Source organism: Python bivittatus, unplaced genomic scaffold (genome assembly GCF_059951505.1).
Source record: "Python bivittatus isolate LINGU-HERP-01145 unplaced genomic scaffold, Pbiv_v1 ctg000140_np1212, whole genome shotgun sequence".
In the NCBI taxonomy this organism is placed as follows: Eukaryota; Metazoa; Chordata; class Lepidosauria; order Squamata; family Pythonidae; genus Python; species Python bivittatus.
Genome location: NW_028277043.1, coordinates 863,061 through 880,812, shown reverse-complemented (window position 1 = coordinate 880,812; position 17,752 = coordinate 863,061). Strand labels below are relative to the sequence as shown.

The window sequence follows — 17,752 nt, the reverse complement described above, 5'->3', positions numbered from 1 at the left end:
GAGAAGGCTGAACTGTAAGGTGTTTGTTTTGAGTCATTCAAGAATTAAATTAATTAAAACAAGAGTAATGCCTTTTTCAATTTTCTCTCCTGCTTGAAGGTAAAAGTTGATGAAAGTCTTTCTCTGGATCACGTAACTCGAGGCAGAGCCAAGATAGCTCAGGGTCGTCGTCCACCAACCAGAAGCCATCTGAAAGAGGTAATTGTTGGGTCACCACCATCCAACATGATTTTTATATAAGTTTATCAGAATGCCCCTTTATCATCTTGACAGCAATATTCCTATCTATACTTTGTGTTCTTTGGTACTGCTATTTCTTGTCACAAGAGGGAAGGGTCACATTATCCATCCCCAGCTAATTTTGATCTTAGATTGGATTTGCGGCTTGTATGATTATTTGAAATAATCCTACATACCATCTGGATGCGTCCATGGATTATTTCAACTGAGGTTGCCGCCTCAATATAAATCATTTGTTCTTTACTGACATTGGTCTTTCTTAGCTGCTTTTTAACCAAAGTGTCATATCAAAGAAGCCCAATAATTCAACTTCCTAAATAAAATCATGATTAAATATTAAAATCCAGAACAAGGAGTAGGCTGAGAAGAAATCATTACAAACTGGTGAAGAACTGGTAACAGAGGAGCTGAATGAACGTCTTAGTGCTGGAGAGAGAGTTCCATAATCTGGATATAGCTACAGAAAAGTCCCTGTTTTGTGTCACCACCATCTAGAACTCTGATGGTTGTGATACCAAGCAAGACTAATGTCCCTGGGGAGACTTTTACTGGGAAAGGTGGCCCTGAAGATATCCTGTATATGTATAGACGCATACATGCACTGCATCTGGTTTATAGTTAACAATGAATTTGGAAACAGCATGAACCAAGTCTTTTCATGTACCAACTATCCTGTTTGCTTAGCGTCCCTATTCTCAGCGAGGAGTTCAGCTTGCTAAGTTTTCCCCAAGCAAAATAACGACCACCCAAAAAATGAAACAAGATAAGGTCTAGCAACAGTCTAGTTGTCAGCCCAATTACAAGGAATTCCACCCACTGTAGGGTTCAAAAGAAGAGAAGATGTGGGCCCAAGAAGTCAATCATAGGGAACAAAGTCAAAATTCTGGCAAGCATGTGATCATATTTAGACTGCAGAACTCCAGATGACCACCAGCTGGCAGCAAAGAGCAAGAGGTTATTGCCATCTGACGGTCATCTGGATTTTTTTCTTTTTTCTTTTTTGGCAGCCTTGATATGGTAGCCCTAACAAAGGATAAAGATATGTTCCAGCTCCATCTATTCCAAATATGAGTACTCCATGGGGCCCATTGGTTGAGCTGCTGTGAATGTATTTGGTTAACGAAAATGTAATACTTAAAAAAACAAACAACCATGCATGGGAGTCACTCTGAAATTGTGCAGGACAGGTAGGGGTTTTTAAAGCTGAGATTTCTTTTGTTTGGTCAGTAGCTTTAATTCTTTAAAAGTTATGGGCTTGAGGACTAATTCTGAGATCCCTCTAATTTGCTTTCCTACCTAGGTGGCTAGTGCAATGTCAGATGGGATCCTGAGGCTTGATTTAGATGTTCCAGACAGTGGACCTCCAAACAGCATCCTAGTGGCAAGTGAAACTGCTGAAACTCCTCCTCCAAAGGAGACTCATAAACCTCCAATGCCTCCTGCAAAAGTGCTCATGCCTCCTACAGAGAAGCTAAGTGCCAGTTCTACCCCAGAAGATCCACAGGTCAAGAAGCCCCCAGTACCTCCAGCTAAGCCTCTTAAGGAGGTAGCAGCACCCAGTGAAAATATGAACTCTGTGGAAGTAAGTGATGCAGAAGAGGAAGAATACGACGCTAGTGAAGACTCTGATGGGGCTCCATTTGAAGAAGATGATTTTGTGGAAACCATTCCTCCAGTACCTCCTCCGAAGATTTTATCTGACAAGATGACGGTAACATGGGATCATCCTGAACCTCATGAAGCTGAAACTGAGAATCAGGTAACAGCTGGCAGTGAAGAGAATAGCCCTGAATTAAACAAGGAAACCATCAAACCGCCGACTCCTCCTCCTAAGATTTTTAGAGTCGCCTTCAGCTCCAAAGAGAACAACGCAGAGGTAGACACTTCTGAAGGCGATTGGCAACCTGATGAAGACTCAAACCTTGCAGTCAATGGCATTGATGACAACAGAACAACTGAGCCTGCTTTCCAAGATGAGAAGGAGCAGAATGATCATTCCTCAGAGCAAGGAGCAAAGGAAGAGCGATTGAGCCTACCTTCTGAAGAACAGGCTGACGTATCAGAGCCTGTGGTAGGTTCTCCAGCAACCAAGCCTCGCAGCTCCTCTCTAGGGGAGTTGCTTTCCGAATCACCCAAAAAGCCTCTTCTGCGGCCAGATTTCCAGCAGGGGTCTGTTCTCCATGTGGTACGGATGGAGAAGAAAATTGCTTATGAAAAGGAACGAACTGAAAAGCTACTGCAGAAGGTTCAGTGTGAAGGATTCAAGCAAGCCCAGAAGGGCGAGGGACCCCCAGCAGATGCAGAGGAGCTGCTAAGCGAAGCAACTGAACAGCTCCGGCAAGCCACCCAGGTCTTGCAAGAGGTGAAGGATTTAGGGGAACTGAGAAGGGAACCTACCAATTTCCGGAAAGGAGTCCCAAAGGACCTAGTGACTGTTTATAGGAGAAGCGCTCCCTAGGAAGGAACTGAATTCTGAATTGTGACTTTGCTGAAATGTAGCCAGGGAGCACAATTTCTGCCAGGCTACTAGACCAGTGTTTTAAAAGTGGGTGGGTAGGGCAGCAGCTGGGTCTTACTAAGCATTGCTTACTTTTACACTGCCGCTTCTGTAATCTCAGATTGTGGGCTGGATCCTGCTGGGTGGGGTGTGCTAGAGAGGGATTTGGGGTAGAGGGCCTCAGGGAAAGGTCTGTTTTTGGAAGACAAGCAGTAACGGGAAGACGTACCGTTTGAGTTTGAAACGAGCTCGTCCACCATTTGAGAAGCATTTCCAACTTGATCGAAGCCTCTTCCCAGTTCAGAATGAGGGCGTTGTGTTTGGGGTGATGCCATGTTGAGCGAGGAACACATCACGTTGGAGCCGGAATTTTGAAATTCCAGTGCAGCCTGGCATATTTCGAGTTAGAAAAGTTTTGCACAGCCCGAGATCCTGTCCTTCTGCTTTGTTCTCGCTCGCTCTCTCTGGGATGAGTTTGCAAAGACCGTGCAGAGAGATCAGCTGCAGGATGAGACCTTAGTAGGTTGGGTGGGGAATGAAGCTGTAGCACTTTCTAATCTTTTTTTTCACTCAGGGTTAATGCAGGGGGCACGTGGGAGGCAAGGCTGAAGCAAGCAGTGGGTGGGGTGGTCTTGGGTACCCCTTTTTTCTTCTTTGGGATCCCCCCTTTTTTTCTTTTTCTGACTCTCCTTTTTCTTGAATGGCTCTGTCGCAGAGGGCTTTCTGCATGCCCGTTCCAGCTTTATTTATTTCTCCCAAGCCATGCATCCTTGCAAGTGTTGGCAGTGTGCACGCCCTGCACTCAGAAACATGCACACTGACCACCAAGACAGCCAGTGATGTTTTGGTGAGGCTCTCAATATGTAGAATATGGTCGCACTGGACAGTTTCTTCTTTGGCTATCTAAGTCTTGTCCTGCCAGGGATGAAATTGAACTACAGCACCAGATTTGGAAACTGTCCTAGTTCACACGTCACCTACTTGCTTGGTGTTGGCTTACTATGTTGTGTGTTGCTCACCTGTTGTGGCTGATTCAACGAACGATGGTTATGCAAAGCGTAGCTTAGCACAGCATGTGAACCTGATCAAACTCTCGAGCAAGCCATAAGGAATAAGAAGCCAAGGAAAACTTCAATTTTTTGCCAGGGTGACTTCCCACTCGTATGAAGAATAGGCATGGCATATATTGGAGAATCTGTGTGAACAGGGCCAGTTCATGCAAAACTTACACGCTCAGGCCTCTCACGCACACCGTGGAGGGTATCATCCTTCTTTTCCACCATGCAGTGGCACTCACCTTAGTAACAATATCAACTTTGGGGAAATGATTTTTGAGATTACAGGCTGGGAATACATATTCCTATGGTTCCTTTGGTTTTTGTTGAATGTTGCTTATAAACTGGCTAAGTGCATCATGGAGATCAAGCCCAATGCATATTTGTCAGCATAACAGACCATGGCTTAGGGTGAGGTCATACGCACAGTCTCCCTCTATGTATTGTTGCCGCTTTTTACTCGCTTCCATTAATAAGCTTCATTTCCAAGACCCTCATTTTCAGTTCAGCTGATGACTTTTTCGATAGCTTTTTAACTCTGGAGATGACCACATTTTTGCCACTGGGAAACCTTATGACTAATATTTCCCTATCCTTCAGAAGTCATTTAAAAATGTGACTGAGCATAAAATTGGTACCCAATTATGAAATAAGGAGTTGGAAATAAACATTTGCATATCCAGGCAGGATGGAAATAATGGCACTTAGTGGATTCTGCTCTGGGTTGGCTTCCTGAAGACAGGATCCCTGGAGACCTTGCTGAAATCATCAGAGGACTGTTCCTGCAAGGCAGAAAAAGTGAAGGGGGAAGATGAGTAACTTTTATTTAAGCAACTTTCTTCCTTTTATTTAAGGCAGTCCAATTAGGGCCAGGCATGTTCTCCCGGTACATCTCAGAGCTGGTTTGCACATTGCACTGAAGCATGCAATGGTTTGTTTGCCTTAGCCTGTTCTGTTAACCCAGCCAGTTGTGGTTTATTCAACAAACCATGGTTACAATAACCATGGTTTATTGCCATTGGGAAGCCTAACCGCTGGGGTATGTCTTATGGCAGACAGATACAACTTTTTGAGGCTGAGAGCCATGCCCAAAAGGGGCAGAGTCAGGACAAAGCGTTTGGGACTAGATGAACATTTTAAATTAATTGAATAGAGTCAGCGTGATAAATATTCCCCCTGAATTTAACGTTTATTTTCTTTTCTCCTATTAAAAATTACAATTTGGTGGCAACTGTTGGAGAAGCTCTAGGAATGCCTTCAAGGCTTTTAAGTGGTGCCAACTGGGCTTCCTTGATTTATGGCTTAGCATTAGGCCAGCTGGTTATGGTTTGTTCAGCAAACCACGATGGAGCAAACCATCACTTAATGTGATGGAATCAAATTGATCTGTGCACCTTTTCTGATTGCAGCCTCAAGGGATGAACCTTTATATGCAGATGATTCAGGACAAGTCAAAAACTCTGTCTTCCAGCATCCTCTTAAATAACATTTTCTTGCAAAGTCAGTCTTTTGCACAGCTGAACTGCAAACCATCCCCCATCCACAAGCCACTTCATGGCTTTTACAGTCTCCATCACGGGGCCATTGAAAGCCATCATTCCTGTTGATCGCTGTCAGCGTTTCTCTGTAGGGTTGCGCTCTGTATTCTGTCTCACATGTCCTTCCTTGCTTTTAAAACCATGGTTTGCATGCAACTGAAATCCTGGCTTCAGGTCTCTTTTGAGCACCTGGGACCACTGAGCAGTTGCCAGAGCGCACTTCTGTAACAAGGCCACTAATTGGGGTGGTCTTCAACTCCACTGGTGCATTTGCAGGCAGGGCTGCCCATATTAATTTCCCAACAGGGCTGTGGTGGGGAGGTCCCATGGACAGCTTATAAATGTTCATCACTGTTGCTCAGTAAATTCTGGCTCCAGACCCACTTAGCAGGCTAGAGCTCCCTAGACAGCATTTTGCAAGAGGATCTTCAGAACCTAAGCCCTTTCTGGTTTGAATAGGTGAGGATGGTCTCAGAAGAAAAGGTCCATTTCTCTTCAAAGATGAAGTTGATTATGTCTATCTGCCTACCTGCTTGTTGTTCTTCTCAATAGGCTCAGCTGGCCAGGAGCTTCTACTTAATGCAAGTCAACATCAGGTGACCATGCCAAGTTTTGTGTTTTTCAGATAAGGGGCAAAACTGGATTCCTCTCTTTTAAAAAAAAAATAGATGCAGTTGTTTTGCACTAGCTGTTTATAATATGGAAATATGGAAATAGATATTTTGCTTAGGGCTATTTCACAGACTTCTTTTTTAAGTATATACCTGTAACGGCTCATGTATTGAAAATGTACAGTTATGAATGTAACAAACATATGTTTGGAAAAGAAAAAGGACAACCAAACCCAGTTTACACATGCCAGCTTACCCATTGAGGACTGTGGTCCTGTGTATCGTAAAGGCTAAAATGTTGGCCTTATCATAACCCAGTACTTTCCCCTCCAACATTTTGTACATTCAGCCAGCATGAAGAGTAGATGGATGAAATGTTCTTCATGCCTAGGTGAACCAAAACTAGATTTACTCAGCAGAAAGCTAGCATTGCTTGCAGCTTTCCAAGCAAATGTGTGCTGAGGTGCAGACCCAAATTTGCTGCTATGGAGTGTGTGAATTGGTTATATTTATCCAGGTAAGCACTGAAGGAAATACTTGGAAGGAACCCTGACTGTTAGGGTAGACAATCTGGATTTCTCCATAGGTTGCTGTGCTTCAGGTTCTGCCCTTCCTGGCCAGTACAGCCAGTGGTCAAACATTGGAGCTGTGGTCCAGCAGCATCTGTAGATCCGTAAGCTTATCCACCTATCCTGTATATATTTAATGAACACCGAAAAGCTGATATATTTTCTCAAGGCGCTTCTATAACAATCTTAACCAGAATGTAACTATGGATTCTTTGACATTCTTGTACTTTCCCCCTCGGATCTGAGCAGAATATTGTACAGTCTGTACTAATAGTATTTTAAATTCTTTTTCTACACTGTCCTGTAAATAACTGAAAACTTCTTTTGGCATGGATTGAGTATTTTGTTGTGAAAAAGCTTTCAAAAATATTTATCCAGAAAGAGGCTGCAACCTTGTTTGTCACTGAGGTGGTCAGCCCACGGGTTGAAAATCGCCCACTCTGATTCTTCCAGCCCTGAGAACTTCTTAAAATATAAATATATTTTTAACAAGCTGTTTCGAGCATCTCAGTTATTTGATTTGCCATCAAAGTCCACTTGTTAGTACGTTCCCTCCAGACTGCTGGAGCTCATGCCACGTTACAGCATTGAGAAGGTCATCTTTGAAGAAGAGCAACTGCTAAGTGATGGGATGCTCTGAGGCCATTAGTCTATGATGGCTTTGATGCTAGTGAGGATGATCAAGGACAATGGTTGGGTAAGTAAGAGTTTTAGTTCAGTTCTAGCCTCCTGAAGAGGGGCTGGGCTGAGACTAGTAGGTAAGCGAAGAAGGTGACAACTGAGGGACATCACATCCAGAAGAACACCACTAGCTCCCTTATCCCCTCACTTGCCTAGAGGGACTCTTGTAGGTCCATGTGGTGAGTTTCACACCCAAGCTGAACCCCATTCACTAGCCTTCTCCAACCAGAAGTGTCAGATATGCTGAAGACCTCCAATTTCCAGCATGATTGGTGGGCACCAAGTTTGATGTGGGTTGTACTGAGCTAGGAAATCCAATTGTCTGATATGGTGTGAGGCAACTTAACAGTTCACATTTTATTGGGCAGCAAACAACTTCAGCTAGTCAAAAGATAAATCACCACACAGTTCTTTGCAATGGCATAGGGTTTAGAGAAACTGCCAAGGTGATGGAGGCACAGGCCTGCAGTGAAATACTGACTGCTTGTTCAACTAGCAAGAAGTACCAACGCTAGCAACCTCAAGCAAAATGCTGATATCCAAATTTACATAAAAGTTGTACTCTGGGCCAAGGACTTAATTGCCTTAATCCTAAATGAGCGCAATCCATCTGGCTGTTCTCTTCAGCACTGTTCTCCTGTGTATCTCTCTCATGTATTGAAAATACCTTCTGAAACTGGTTCTTCCGATCCAGCAAAAGTCAGTTTAAATCAAGGGATGTAAGTAAATCTCATCCAATGAAATGAAATTGGCATTTAAATATTTAGACTAACAGAAATGACTCTTCATGCAATGGACAAAAGGAAGGGACAAGCAAGTGGGTGTCTTCCAGAGGTTTTGGACTACAGCTCTTGTTAGCCAAGCCAGGATGGCCAGTGGGACAGGCTTGTGGGAGTTACAGTTGATTATTATCTGGAAGGCCCCCAGCTCAGCTATAAACCAAGGGGGGGGGTTAAATCACACAGCCAATATTGCACTGGCCAACATCAACATAACTTTCAGAGGAAGAGGAAATGGTAAAGGCAGTGCCTTCAAATACCATTGATAAACAAACAGAACCTAAACATACATCATTTATATCCTAGACCAAATACTAGGATTTCAGTAGTAGACAGAATCCCAAAGGGCTCTTTGTCCAGTGATATATTTTTATAGCTGATTAACATTCATGTGGTTTGTTATTGCAAGCCTTGCCATGCATTTGCAGACTGGTTGAAGGTGAATGGAAGGGTCCGTGTAGCTAAATTCTTAAATTTCCTGGGTCAAGCAGACAGCAACACTAACTATGGCTAACAACATTAGGAAAGTGTTGCTGGATGAGAAGTTCACCAGGAGAAGACAACCTGGGCCTTCCACATATTTTAGACAATACAGTAATTCCCATAATTCTGAATCATTAACCAGGCTGGCTTGGACCTATGGGAATTGTATTCTAGAACACTTAGAGGACACTAGGCTCAGCAGATAGCAAACCTGCCCAACCTTTTCTGGACTTGGAGCCTAAACTTGGTCAGATCTGTTCAATGCTTACATGGGAGGACCCCCGGGAGATCCTGAGTCTGTAGGCTAGAGTGGAATGTGTCAAGAACACCCTGGAAAGGGGCAATGACATATTGCTTCCCTATGGTTGCTTGGAGGTGAACGGAGAAACATGATGCGTCTGTGAAGTCACCCCAAAGCAAGCTTGACTTGGTGACTTCACCCCTTCTTTTCAAGGTTGATTTGATTTTCCTGTTATTTCCAGATCATCAGCTTATTTTCACCAATGGACAACCAAAGTAAATGATGGAATGCAGAAAGAAAATATAGGGGAGCTGAGCTGCAGGGCTGTTTCAGAGCAGAAGCCCAAGTAAGCGGTGGAAACTTCTTGCTCTGGCACAGTGTTGTCCAAACTTGGCCACTTTAAGATGAGTGGACTTCAACTCCCAGGATTCCCCACCCAGCTTCAACTCCCAGGATTCCCCAGCTGGCTGGGGAATCCTGGGAGTTGAAGTCCACTCATCTTAAAGTGGCCAAGTTTGGACAACACTGGTGTAGGGAGTGGAAAGCAAGACGTCCTTGTTTCAGAGCAGTTCTCCTTTCTGGCACTCAAAGGGGAATCGTTCAAACAGGAACAGGAAGTTATAGTCATTCTGGGTCAGGGAAAAAAATGATAAAGCTGTTTTGAAAGACTGGAAACCTTATATGGACTTTTTGTTGAAAGAACAAAGGACCTAATTGATGATTTATGGATTTGGGGATTAAAAACGGTTAACGAATAAGACGGCAACTATTCAATAGAAGGTCAGAAATCATAATTCTATATTTTCTCTTTTTTTCCCTTGTACTTTTTTTCTATCTTTTTCTTATTTTTTCCTTGGTTTTTTATATTTTTATGGTATTCAAAAATTCTAATAAAATAGTAATAATATTAAAAAGGTAATTATAATCATTTTGCATTACTACCTCTTCTGTTTTTACAACAGCCAGTAACTTCCCAAGCCTTTAAATAGGAGAGTTGAAAACCAAATATATACCTACATGGTCTATTTTGGGGACTTGAAAAAAAAAATGCCATAAGGATTTGACTACTTCCTCTGCATTTTGTTTTAAGCTTGTTTCCTTTCCCATCTTCCTCTTCACATTCAGGCAGGAAAGGTACTTGCTAATTCTTTGAAGATCTATAAATATGCCACATTGGGAACAGGAGAGGAGTCAGACCATAGGCTTTGTAAGGGCTGTAGCCAGAAGTGTTTCCTCTGTGGTCATTAAAAAAACAATGAAAACCCTTAAAAACGCCAAACTGGGATGGAGAGTCTCTGCGAGAAGGCCTAAGCCATGTGAGAGATATGATAGAGAAATAATTTCCATGGAGAGAAATCATTACACGTAAAACAAATAAGCTGGATGATAGAAATATCAATATAAAATGTGGGTTTTTTCAGCATTTTGGGGAGTTTCCCTGTGCAGATCAACCTTCCATACAATCCTGCATGCTTCTACTCAGAAATGAGTCAGAAAATTAAACAGGGCTGGATATTGAAACACTATGCTTTGGGGAGCGCTAAGTTGACTCTTGCAGTAAAACCGAGGACCGAGGAATCTGATGTCTCCTAAGCAATGAATGATGCCTGCCTACGGCCTAATCTCACCAAAGTCCCACTCCAAACTGGGCAAGAAAATATAAGGATGTCCTCCATCTCTTTTGACATTCTCTCTGATGGTCCCAGAAGGAGGACCAAGCACAGGAACAGAGGTCTGGGCAACGAAGACCGACCTGGTCTCTTCCAAAAGCAGGTTCAGCGACTGGCAGGTTACAGTGATCAGTTTGCAGACCTCATCTCAGGGAAGAAAAGGAGGCAGGATTATTGAAACTTCCCTCTCCCTCCAGCTCCTGTTATTTCTGTGGGCATGTACCAAAACAGAAGAGACTGTGATGCAAGGTAGAAGAACACCTTCATTGTGAACCAAAAGATCAGCTACAGTCCTTGGTGCTTCCCAAGAGATGTTGGTCCCTGCAGCGCTGAACCAAAAGTTCGAGGCAGGATTAAGAGGAACCACCTATTTGGGGGGAAGAATGACTCTTAGTCTTGTCAATTACAAATCTAGCATCTGCGTTTGCACATCATACTAAGCTTGGTTATTTTAAACCTGGTTAGCTTTTTGGTGACTTAATGTGTTACATGAACTCAGGGTTTTTTTTTAATGGTTCGGGATATTATGAAAACCCAGAAAACAATAGAATAATTAGGTTCAGAGAGTGGTGTGACTGTAACTTTAGAGAGAGGTTAAAATATAACTGTACTTAAAACTGCTGGGAAGAATATCGGAAGCTACTTCTTTATATCTTCCTTTTTTCTCTACTTTCCTCTATTTTCTTTTCTTATTGCCCTTTTCGTTTTTTCTGTTCTTTCTTTTTCGTTTGTTCTGTTCTAATTTAGTTTCTATTCTTATTATTGTTCTTAAAACTTAATATATATATATATATATATTTAATGAACATAGGATGTCGTCTTTCAAAGAGTTAGAGGCCATGGTCTATTCAGGTCTAGAAATTGGGTGCTTTCCCCCTTTTGCATCACCACCGATGTTAAACGAATTAAAAATCCATATTGAAAAGAGCATTCACCTAAAAATCTCTTCGTTGGATGGGAACAAAGTAATTCTCAGAAAGGCCACTAGGTGGCGAGGTCCACCATCTTGCATCACATTTTCTGAACGTTCAACATTTAAGGAGTAAAATGATGTTTCTTTCTGGACTGGATTTTCTAGCTCTGTTTTTGTCATTTTGTGTTAACATGGCAAAAATAACAAAAATCCAACTCTGAACTGAGAACTTTATTGTTGCAGAAACAAACAGGCTGGTCTCCTATCTCACACTAAGCCAGGAGCTGGCAACTTTTTGAAGTTTAGGATGGGTGAGTTGTCCACCCCACGCTCCACAGAGTTGGCCTGATAAGCTAATAAGGCACGTTTGGCTGCGTACAAGCTACACACCATTGGTTTGGGGTCTTAAGTAATTTCTATCACTTTGTAAGAAATATAACAGCTTCCTTTTTTCATCAAGTCATCTGGGCATAAGACACATTTTCCCTTGATCGATTGGAAATCCAACCATTAATTTCATATGCCTGCATTCTAATGGATATTTTTTTCTTGTACAAAGGCTGTATGATTCAGACCTTCTACGGGAAGATGTTAGTAGTATATGCAAAGGAACAGGTTTATTCATAAACTGAGAAGGTGAAAAAATAAGTCCAGGAAAGCAGGTTGAAATGATCAGATACAATTATAGTTTAAGGTAGGTTGGGATCAGTAGATAATTTCCAACAAATATATTTGGTGCTTTGGAAAAACCTAGGCCTACGTGTGCTTTTAATTCCAGCAGGGAAATGTGATATTCTAAACAATTAAGATGGATCAGAGGAAAGCAGCTGGATATATTAGAGAAAAGTCATACATATGGGAGAAACACCAAGCTGGAATGTAGGTGACATAACAAGAGCCACCGTATTGAAAAACAAAATGCATTTAAGGCCAGGATGGGAAACTTGTTATTTTCCCCCTAGGCCAGGCTGCGAAAAGCTACAGGGTATTTAAATGACAGCAGATACAGAGTTCTGCCTGCCTCCTTTTATAGGCATTGCACAGAATAATCAAGGGTTTTTGAAGAAAGCAACTCTTCTTCCAAATGCTACCGAAAGGACATGGGCTGAATAAAACACATTTGGCCTCGTTTGTGCAATACTGTAAGTTACCATTTATAAAGGTGGAACTATTTCAGCCAGCCTCATCCTGATTTGATGTCACTATTTTTTTTCCTTCCATTTTTACGTCTGGTTGCATCCTATTGTCGGTTTTTATCTTTTGTACTGAGTATGTTTTAAATGGTATTTTTTTCCTAGGTAAGCTGCTGAGGGTCATTTTCATTGCCTTGGGATAGAAATATGTTTAATCAGGAAATAAATATCAGTGACTGGGATAAAGCCATAATGTGGTTTGTTTGGTTCTGGCTTAGAATGTCCTATGACCCCCGCCACTGTCCTGTAAACCTAGCCAACAAGCCATGGTTTGTTAAGTGGCTTAGCACAATGGGACTCCACACAGATTGAACGTACATCACATTAAGCAGCAGTGAGATTTGGGCTTAGCTGGTGTGAAAGCACACCCAGTTGTGGCTTCTACAGTCTACTACAGCACTGCAAAGCTATAACCCTAGATAAAGCTACTTAGGAATGAACCCATAGGTCTCAAGAGATGTGATTCTGAGTCAACTTCCATCAGGACACTTGACCTTCGTCACAACAGGTGCCAGCAGCTGGGTGACCTTGTCAAAAGCTCAACAGGGTAAGAGCTTGGATGGGAGGCCACTAAGAATTCCCAAATCGCTTCAGACCTGTTGGTGGAAAAGTAGGTACAGCAGATGTGCCTATGAAGTCACCAGAAGTTGAGCTCAAATTGAAAGAGACTTGACGCTAAATCAGTGTTTCTCAACCTTGGCAGCTTTAAGATGTGTGGAGTTCAAACTTCCAGAATTCCCCAGCTAGCCATGCTGGCTGGGGAATTCTGGGAGTTGAAGTCCACACATCTGAAAGCCACCAAGGTTGAGAAACTCTACCCTAAATGCATGCATCGTTCTTAATTATCAGCAGGTCTTTTAGCAACGGTAAGGCTGAGCAATCTTCTCCTGTGAAGAGCTCACCCCCCCACCCCAAAAAAGTGTAAGATTTCTTGTTTTTGAATTCTACCAGCTGGAATTCCACCAGCTTGAAAGCCCAACATTCTTCAGGAACAGCCTGAAGAGGACGATTTCGGATCACATTCCTGAGACACAAGTCATCTGCAGAGGTGATTGTATGGGGGTGGGCAGGTGGGGGACCCAGTTCAGAGCAGGGTTTTTACTCTTGCAAGAAGCTAACTTGGCCCAGACTGGAAGCCAACTTTATTACAGGTTCCTGCTGTTATGAATGATTACTGTGCTTATCATGTATATGCCATTGCAATGTCACAGCCTGACACATCTGGCACGTGACTGCTTTTATATCTGTTTCCCTGCACCCGTGCCTACCAAAGATAAAGTTTTGTGCGTCTGAAGAAGAGGGCTCTAGTGTGCAAACACATTGGCTTAATTCACACATGAGTTGTGTCGTGTCAACACAGCCACTGATTTCGCAAACCCTATACAGCCTGGAAACATTCAATAAGGGTGGAAGTTCTCCCTCTCTTCTAAGCTGAAGGTATCGGTTGCAAGGACTAGGAATGGAAGCTTCAGATTAGATGTTTGCAAAAAGCTGAACTCTGCTGAATGTATTTTGTTTTTAATTTTGCTGGGTTCTCACAGCACATTGAGCTAAAGGCGACTGGCTCTATATCAGTCCTTCACAGTAGATCAGACTAGGAAAACTTCAGCAGATCTTCAAGGTAGATCAGACTAGGTCATGTAGGCCAATGCTCCTTTTATTGTAAGGTTATAATTACAGAAGCTTGCAAGTCTGAACGCGCCTCCCTTTATCTTCGCGTGAACCAGGGAAGCCTTGTCTGAGATGTTTATATACATTACATTCCTGCCCCAGACTCAGGTTTCTTTTATCTGACCGTTGTCTCTGCAGCAGTTCTGTCCCTTAAGGCCATTCCCTCTGTCTTCCACGTTCTCTGTGTTGTGTGAATCCTGATAGGCTGGATAAAGTTTGGTTTGATGTGTTGGGCAAATGCAAACAGTTGGATTAATCTGGTAAACCAAGCTTGAGTAAACAACTGGATAGCGTGTTGCATTAACATATTGTGGTTCTCCAGGGTGTTTCTGGATGGGAAACTGCTTGCATTGACATTCAGAAGGGCTGCTTCTCTTCCTTCTTGTCCTAACAGATTTTCTGCAGTCGTAAAAATATAGAAACAGCTACTAGAAAACATATGAATGTCAGCGGCCAACATATCCCTTGTAAAAATTCCATAAATGAGGCAAAGGCTCCAGGAAAAGCTTTTTCTAAAGACACTTCCAAACTGCTATCTGCAGTTGAAAACATGCCCTTAAAATATTAACAAAACCTAATGTGGTTGGCAGATCATGCTAAACCATGGCTTGGTAAACCATGTTTTACTTACTAAACTGGATGGGTTCACACATCATACCAAAACATCAACCGTGGCTTACAGAACATTGTGGCTGGCTTTGCAACACACAATTGTGGCTGGCTTTGCAACACACACCAAGCTAAAATGAGCAGAGACGGTGTATTACAGGGGTTAGGAGTTTGGAGTGGAAGGCCTGGAAGCTCTGAGGATGACTTTAGGCCAGTCTCTCTTGCTGTCTCCAGCCAACCTACCTCACAGGACTGTTGTGGGGATAAAAAGAGGGGAAAAGAACTACACCCCCAGCAAACCGAGTTGTAACCATCTTAAAGCCCGCTGGATGGCAGCAAAGCCATGTGATGTCTTCCAAATCTCTTCACTGCCGTCTAGCGGTAGATCCGTGCGCACCACCTTACAGTCTGAAAAAGAGGAGTGTAATGAAAAAAACAAAATAGAATAAAAATTAAAAAGGCACAGGATGGTTTAACGCAAGGAGAGAACCCAGGGGCGTGTTTTGGGTTCCCGGCTGGCCCCGTTGCGCAAAGCTAACCGACTGCGGGCTCTTAAACCAAGTTGACCCACCGCGATGGGCAGCGCTCCCTCGCGGGCTGTCTGCGTTCATGCCACCCCCCGGTAGGGGACGCCCGTGGACCCTTTCCCGTCCCTGCCGGAGCGTGAGAAGCAAGGCGCCCGCTGCCTCCGCCAGTTTGCCTCCCTTCTCTTCTTTCGCGATCTTCGCCGCGGCCCCTCGACGCAGGCGCACGGCGCTGGAGAGGAGGCCGCCCGCCCGCTCGTTCGCTCGCTCGCTGGCTCGGCGCGGCGGGAGGGGGCAGCCCGAGAGCGCTGGCGTCCCAGGCGCGGCGAGCAGCCATTTCCCCCCCGCCGCTGCTCCGCGTGGATGCCCCAGGCGCAGCTCTTCGCCCGGCTTTCCGTCCCGCGGCGAGACGGCCAGGACGCCTCCCCGCCGCGGCTCGGTGAGTGCGCGGAGACCCGGGACGCGCGTCTGGGGCGCTGGGGAGACTTCGGATGGGGCTGGCGCCCCGCGTCGGAGCTGGACTCGCGGGCGCCCTGCCATCCTGCAGCCCCGCCGGGCTAGACTTTTCCCCGGCTCTTCGGGAAACTTTCGCCGGAGCCCGGGCGCCCCGCGCGCTCGCTCGCTCGCTCCCAGAGCCGCCCCAGATGGGATGGCCACGCTTCTCCGGCGGTGCTGCGTTTCGCCGCCGGAGTCCGAGATGGGGATCGGGGTCTCCTGGCCGAGGAGGGGAGGCTCGGACTTCTGCCTGGCCTGCGGGCGCGGGGGGCGTCCGATGGGAGGGAGGAGGGGTCGTCTGGCTGCCAAGGGGACTTCGGAAGGGCGGCACGTTAGCGCTGTAAATGGCTGCTTTCAATTTGCAGCCTTTCCTTTTAACGTGGAACATTTGCGAAGTGGTCCCGGGCTGGCAGTGGTGGTGGTGGGGGGCGCGGAAGAGAAGAGGAGGAAGGAGAGGGGACCCTCTCCCCTAAATGTCAGAGCGAAGCTTCTCTAAGGGGAGAAGGCTTTGATTGTGGGCACTGGAGAGACCCTCGTCGTCCGCGCCCCCCGAAAGTCTTCTGCGTTCCCAACTAGGGCTGGCTGCTCCGAAGTTAAAGCCCCCCCCTTTTTTTGAACGTGGCTACATTGCAAAGACTTGCAGAACTGTGGAGGCCCTTGAGGAAGTCGGGGTGACTTCTTTCTTGCAGAAGAAAGAGGGAGGGGCTTCCGATGCTCTCCCCCCAAGAAACTTTTCTTTCACGAAGCAGCAAAGGTCTGGCTTTCTCCCCCGCCCCCCCCTCGCTTAAGCTTAAATCCTGAATATTGGAGATTTGCAACTTTTTTAAAAATTCCCTTTCTTTTGGATGAGGTGTGTGATGAAGTTGGTGTGCCTCTGTAGGGCACATAGGACCCAAGAGCCTCAAAGCTGTGTGTGTGTGTGTGTGTGTGTGTGTGTGTGTGTGTGTTGGGAGAAGGCTCTTTGGCTCTTCTTGTGCTGTGCAACCCTGAGTAACTCTGCTTGAGCCCAGACTTAGCTTCCCTGCCAAATAGTTTGCATATGCAACTTTTCAAAGAGACTACTTAAAGCTGTTCTACTCCGACCCGACCCGTGGAGTCCCACTCCATGCTGAGCCACACATGTGGCAGAACTGTGGAATTCCTGGAGGCAGAGAATGGTCTGGGAGATTAAATGTTTGCTGGGGGGCCCTGGTGGTTGAAACCCTCCTGCCACCTGTCCTGCCTAGCATTTCTCTCCTTTTCAAGGGTGTCCTATAGAAAGATTGTTTTTCCCCTCTCCTCTCTCCCTCTCTCTTGCTCTCTCCTATTTATTTTATCTATTTTATTTTAATTTTCTGTTTAGCGTGCAGTCTCCCTGCTTTGCAACATCTGGGCCTCAAGCACTTCATTAGACATGCAACATTGTACATTCAGCTCTTGAAAAGTAGCCTTTTAAATGGTTGTGGGTGGATTCAGGAAACTTTGTTCTAAAGGATATTTTTGGAGGGTGGGGGAGTACAGAGGAATTACGATGAGCCTTTCTAATCTCTTATCCCTTCCTTAGAACAGGAGGCCTTTAAAATGAGCCCAGGTCGAGTCTCTCTCGCTCTCTTTTAACTTTTGTTTTCACTCCCTCTGTTCCGCTTCTCTGTCTCTCTTTCCGATGGGGCTTTTGATTGCCTGTTAGTTCATCCTGCTTTAGGATTATAATTCCCAGAGTTCTCAAGCAGCAAGGCCAAAAGAATTTGGGAACACCAATCTCAAAGTCTCCAGAGGATGTTGGGTGAAGATGGTTTCCTACTTGGTCAGTTATTGCTCGTCTTTTCTTGTAGCAAACAGTTGGGGAGGTTTCTGGGTGATTTGCAAGAGTAGCAACAAAGAAGGCCTTCCGATGGTTTCCTTCTAACAATGAAAGAAAGGTTCCTTCTCTTCTTCCCTAGGACTGTTGAGAAGAAAGCAAGTGTGGCATGAAAATCAGGAGGGGCATTTTTGCAAAGGGACAGT

At 44.6% G+C, this 17,752-nt stretch overlaps 2 protein-coding genes across 9 annotated transcripts in view; both read left to right on the top strand.

The window, feature by feature from the left end:
• PLEKHO2 (pleckstrin homology domain containing O2) overlaps positions 1-7,020 on the top strand; it is a 32,086-nt gene extending 25,066 nt beyond the window's left edge. The window contains exons 5-6 of the mRNA XM_007423559.3: positions 100-198; positions 1,541-7,020. Of these exons, the coding sequence (XP_007423621.2) occupies positions 100-198; positions 1,541-2,698 (1,257 nt within the window). The 3' untranslated portion in view covers positions 2,699-7,020. The remainder of the gene's footprint in view (positions 1-99; positions 199-1,540) is intronic.
• Positions 7,021-15,557: 8,537 nt separating this feature from the next.
• The window catches only part of AKAP13 (A-kinase anchoring protein 13), a 234,008-nt gene continuing 231,813 nt past the window's right edge, over positions 15,558-17,752 (top strand). For 7 of the 8 annotated variants that reach the window (XM_088136396.1, XM_088136402.1, XM_088136401.1 and 4 more), the window contains exon 1: positions 15,665-15,713. The gene's annotated coding sequence lies outside the window, so the exon portion shown is untranslated. Of the gene's footprint in view, positions 15,714-17,752 lie in introns of all 8 variants that reach the window. The other variant, XM_088136399.1, reaches the window with a different exon arrangement.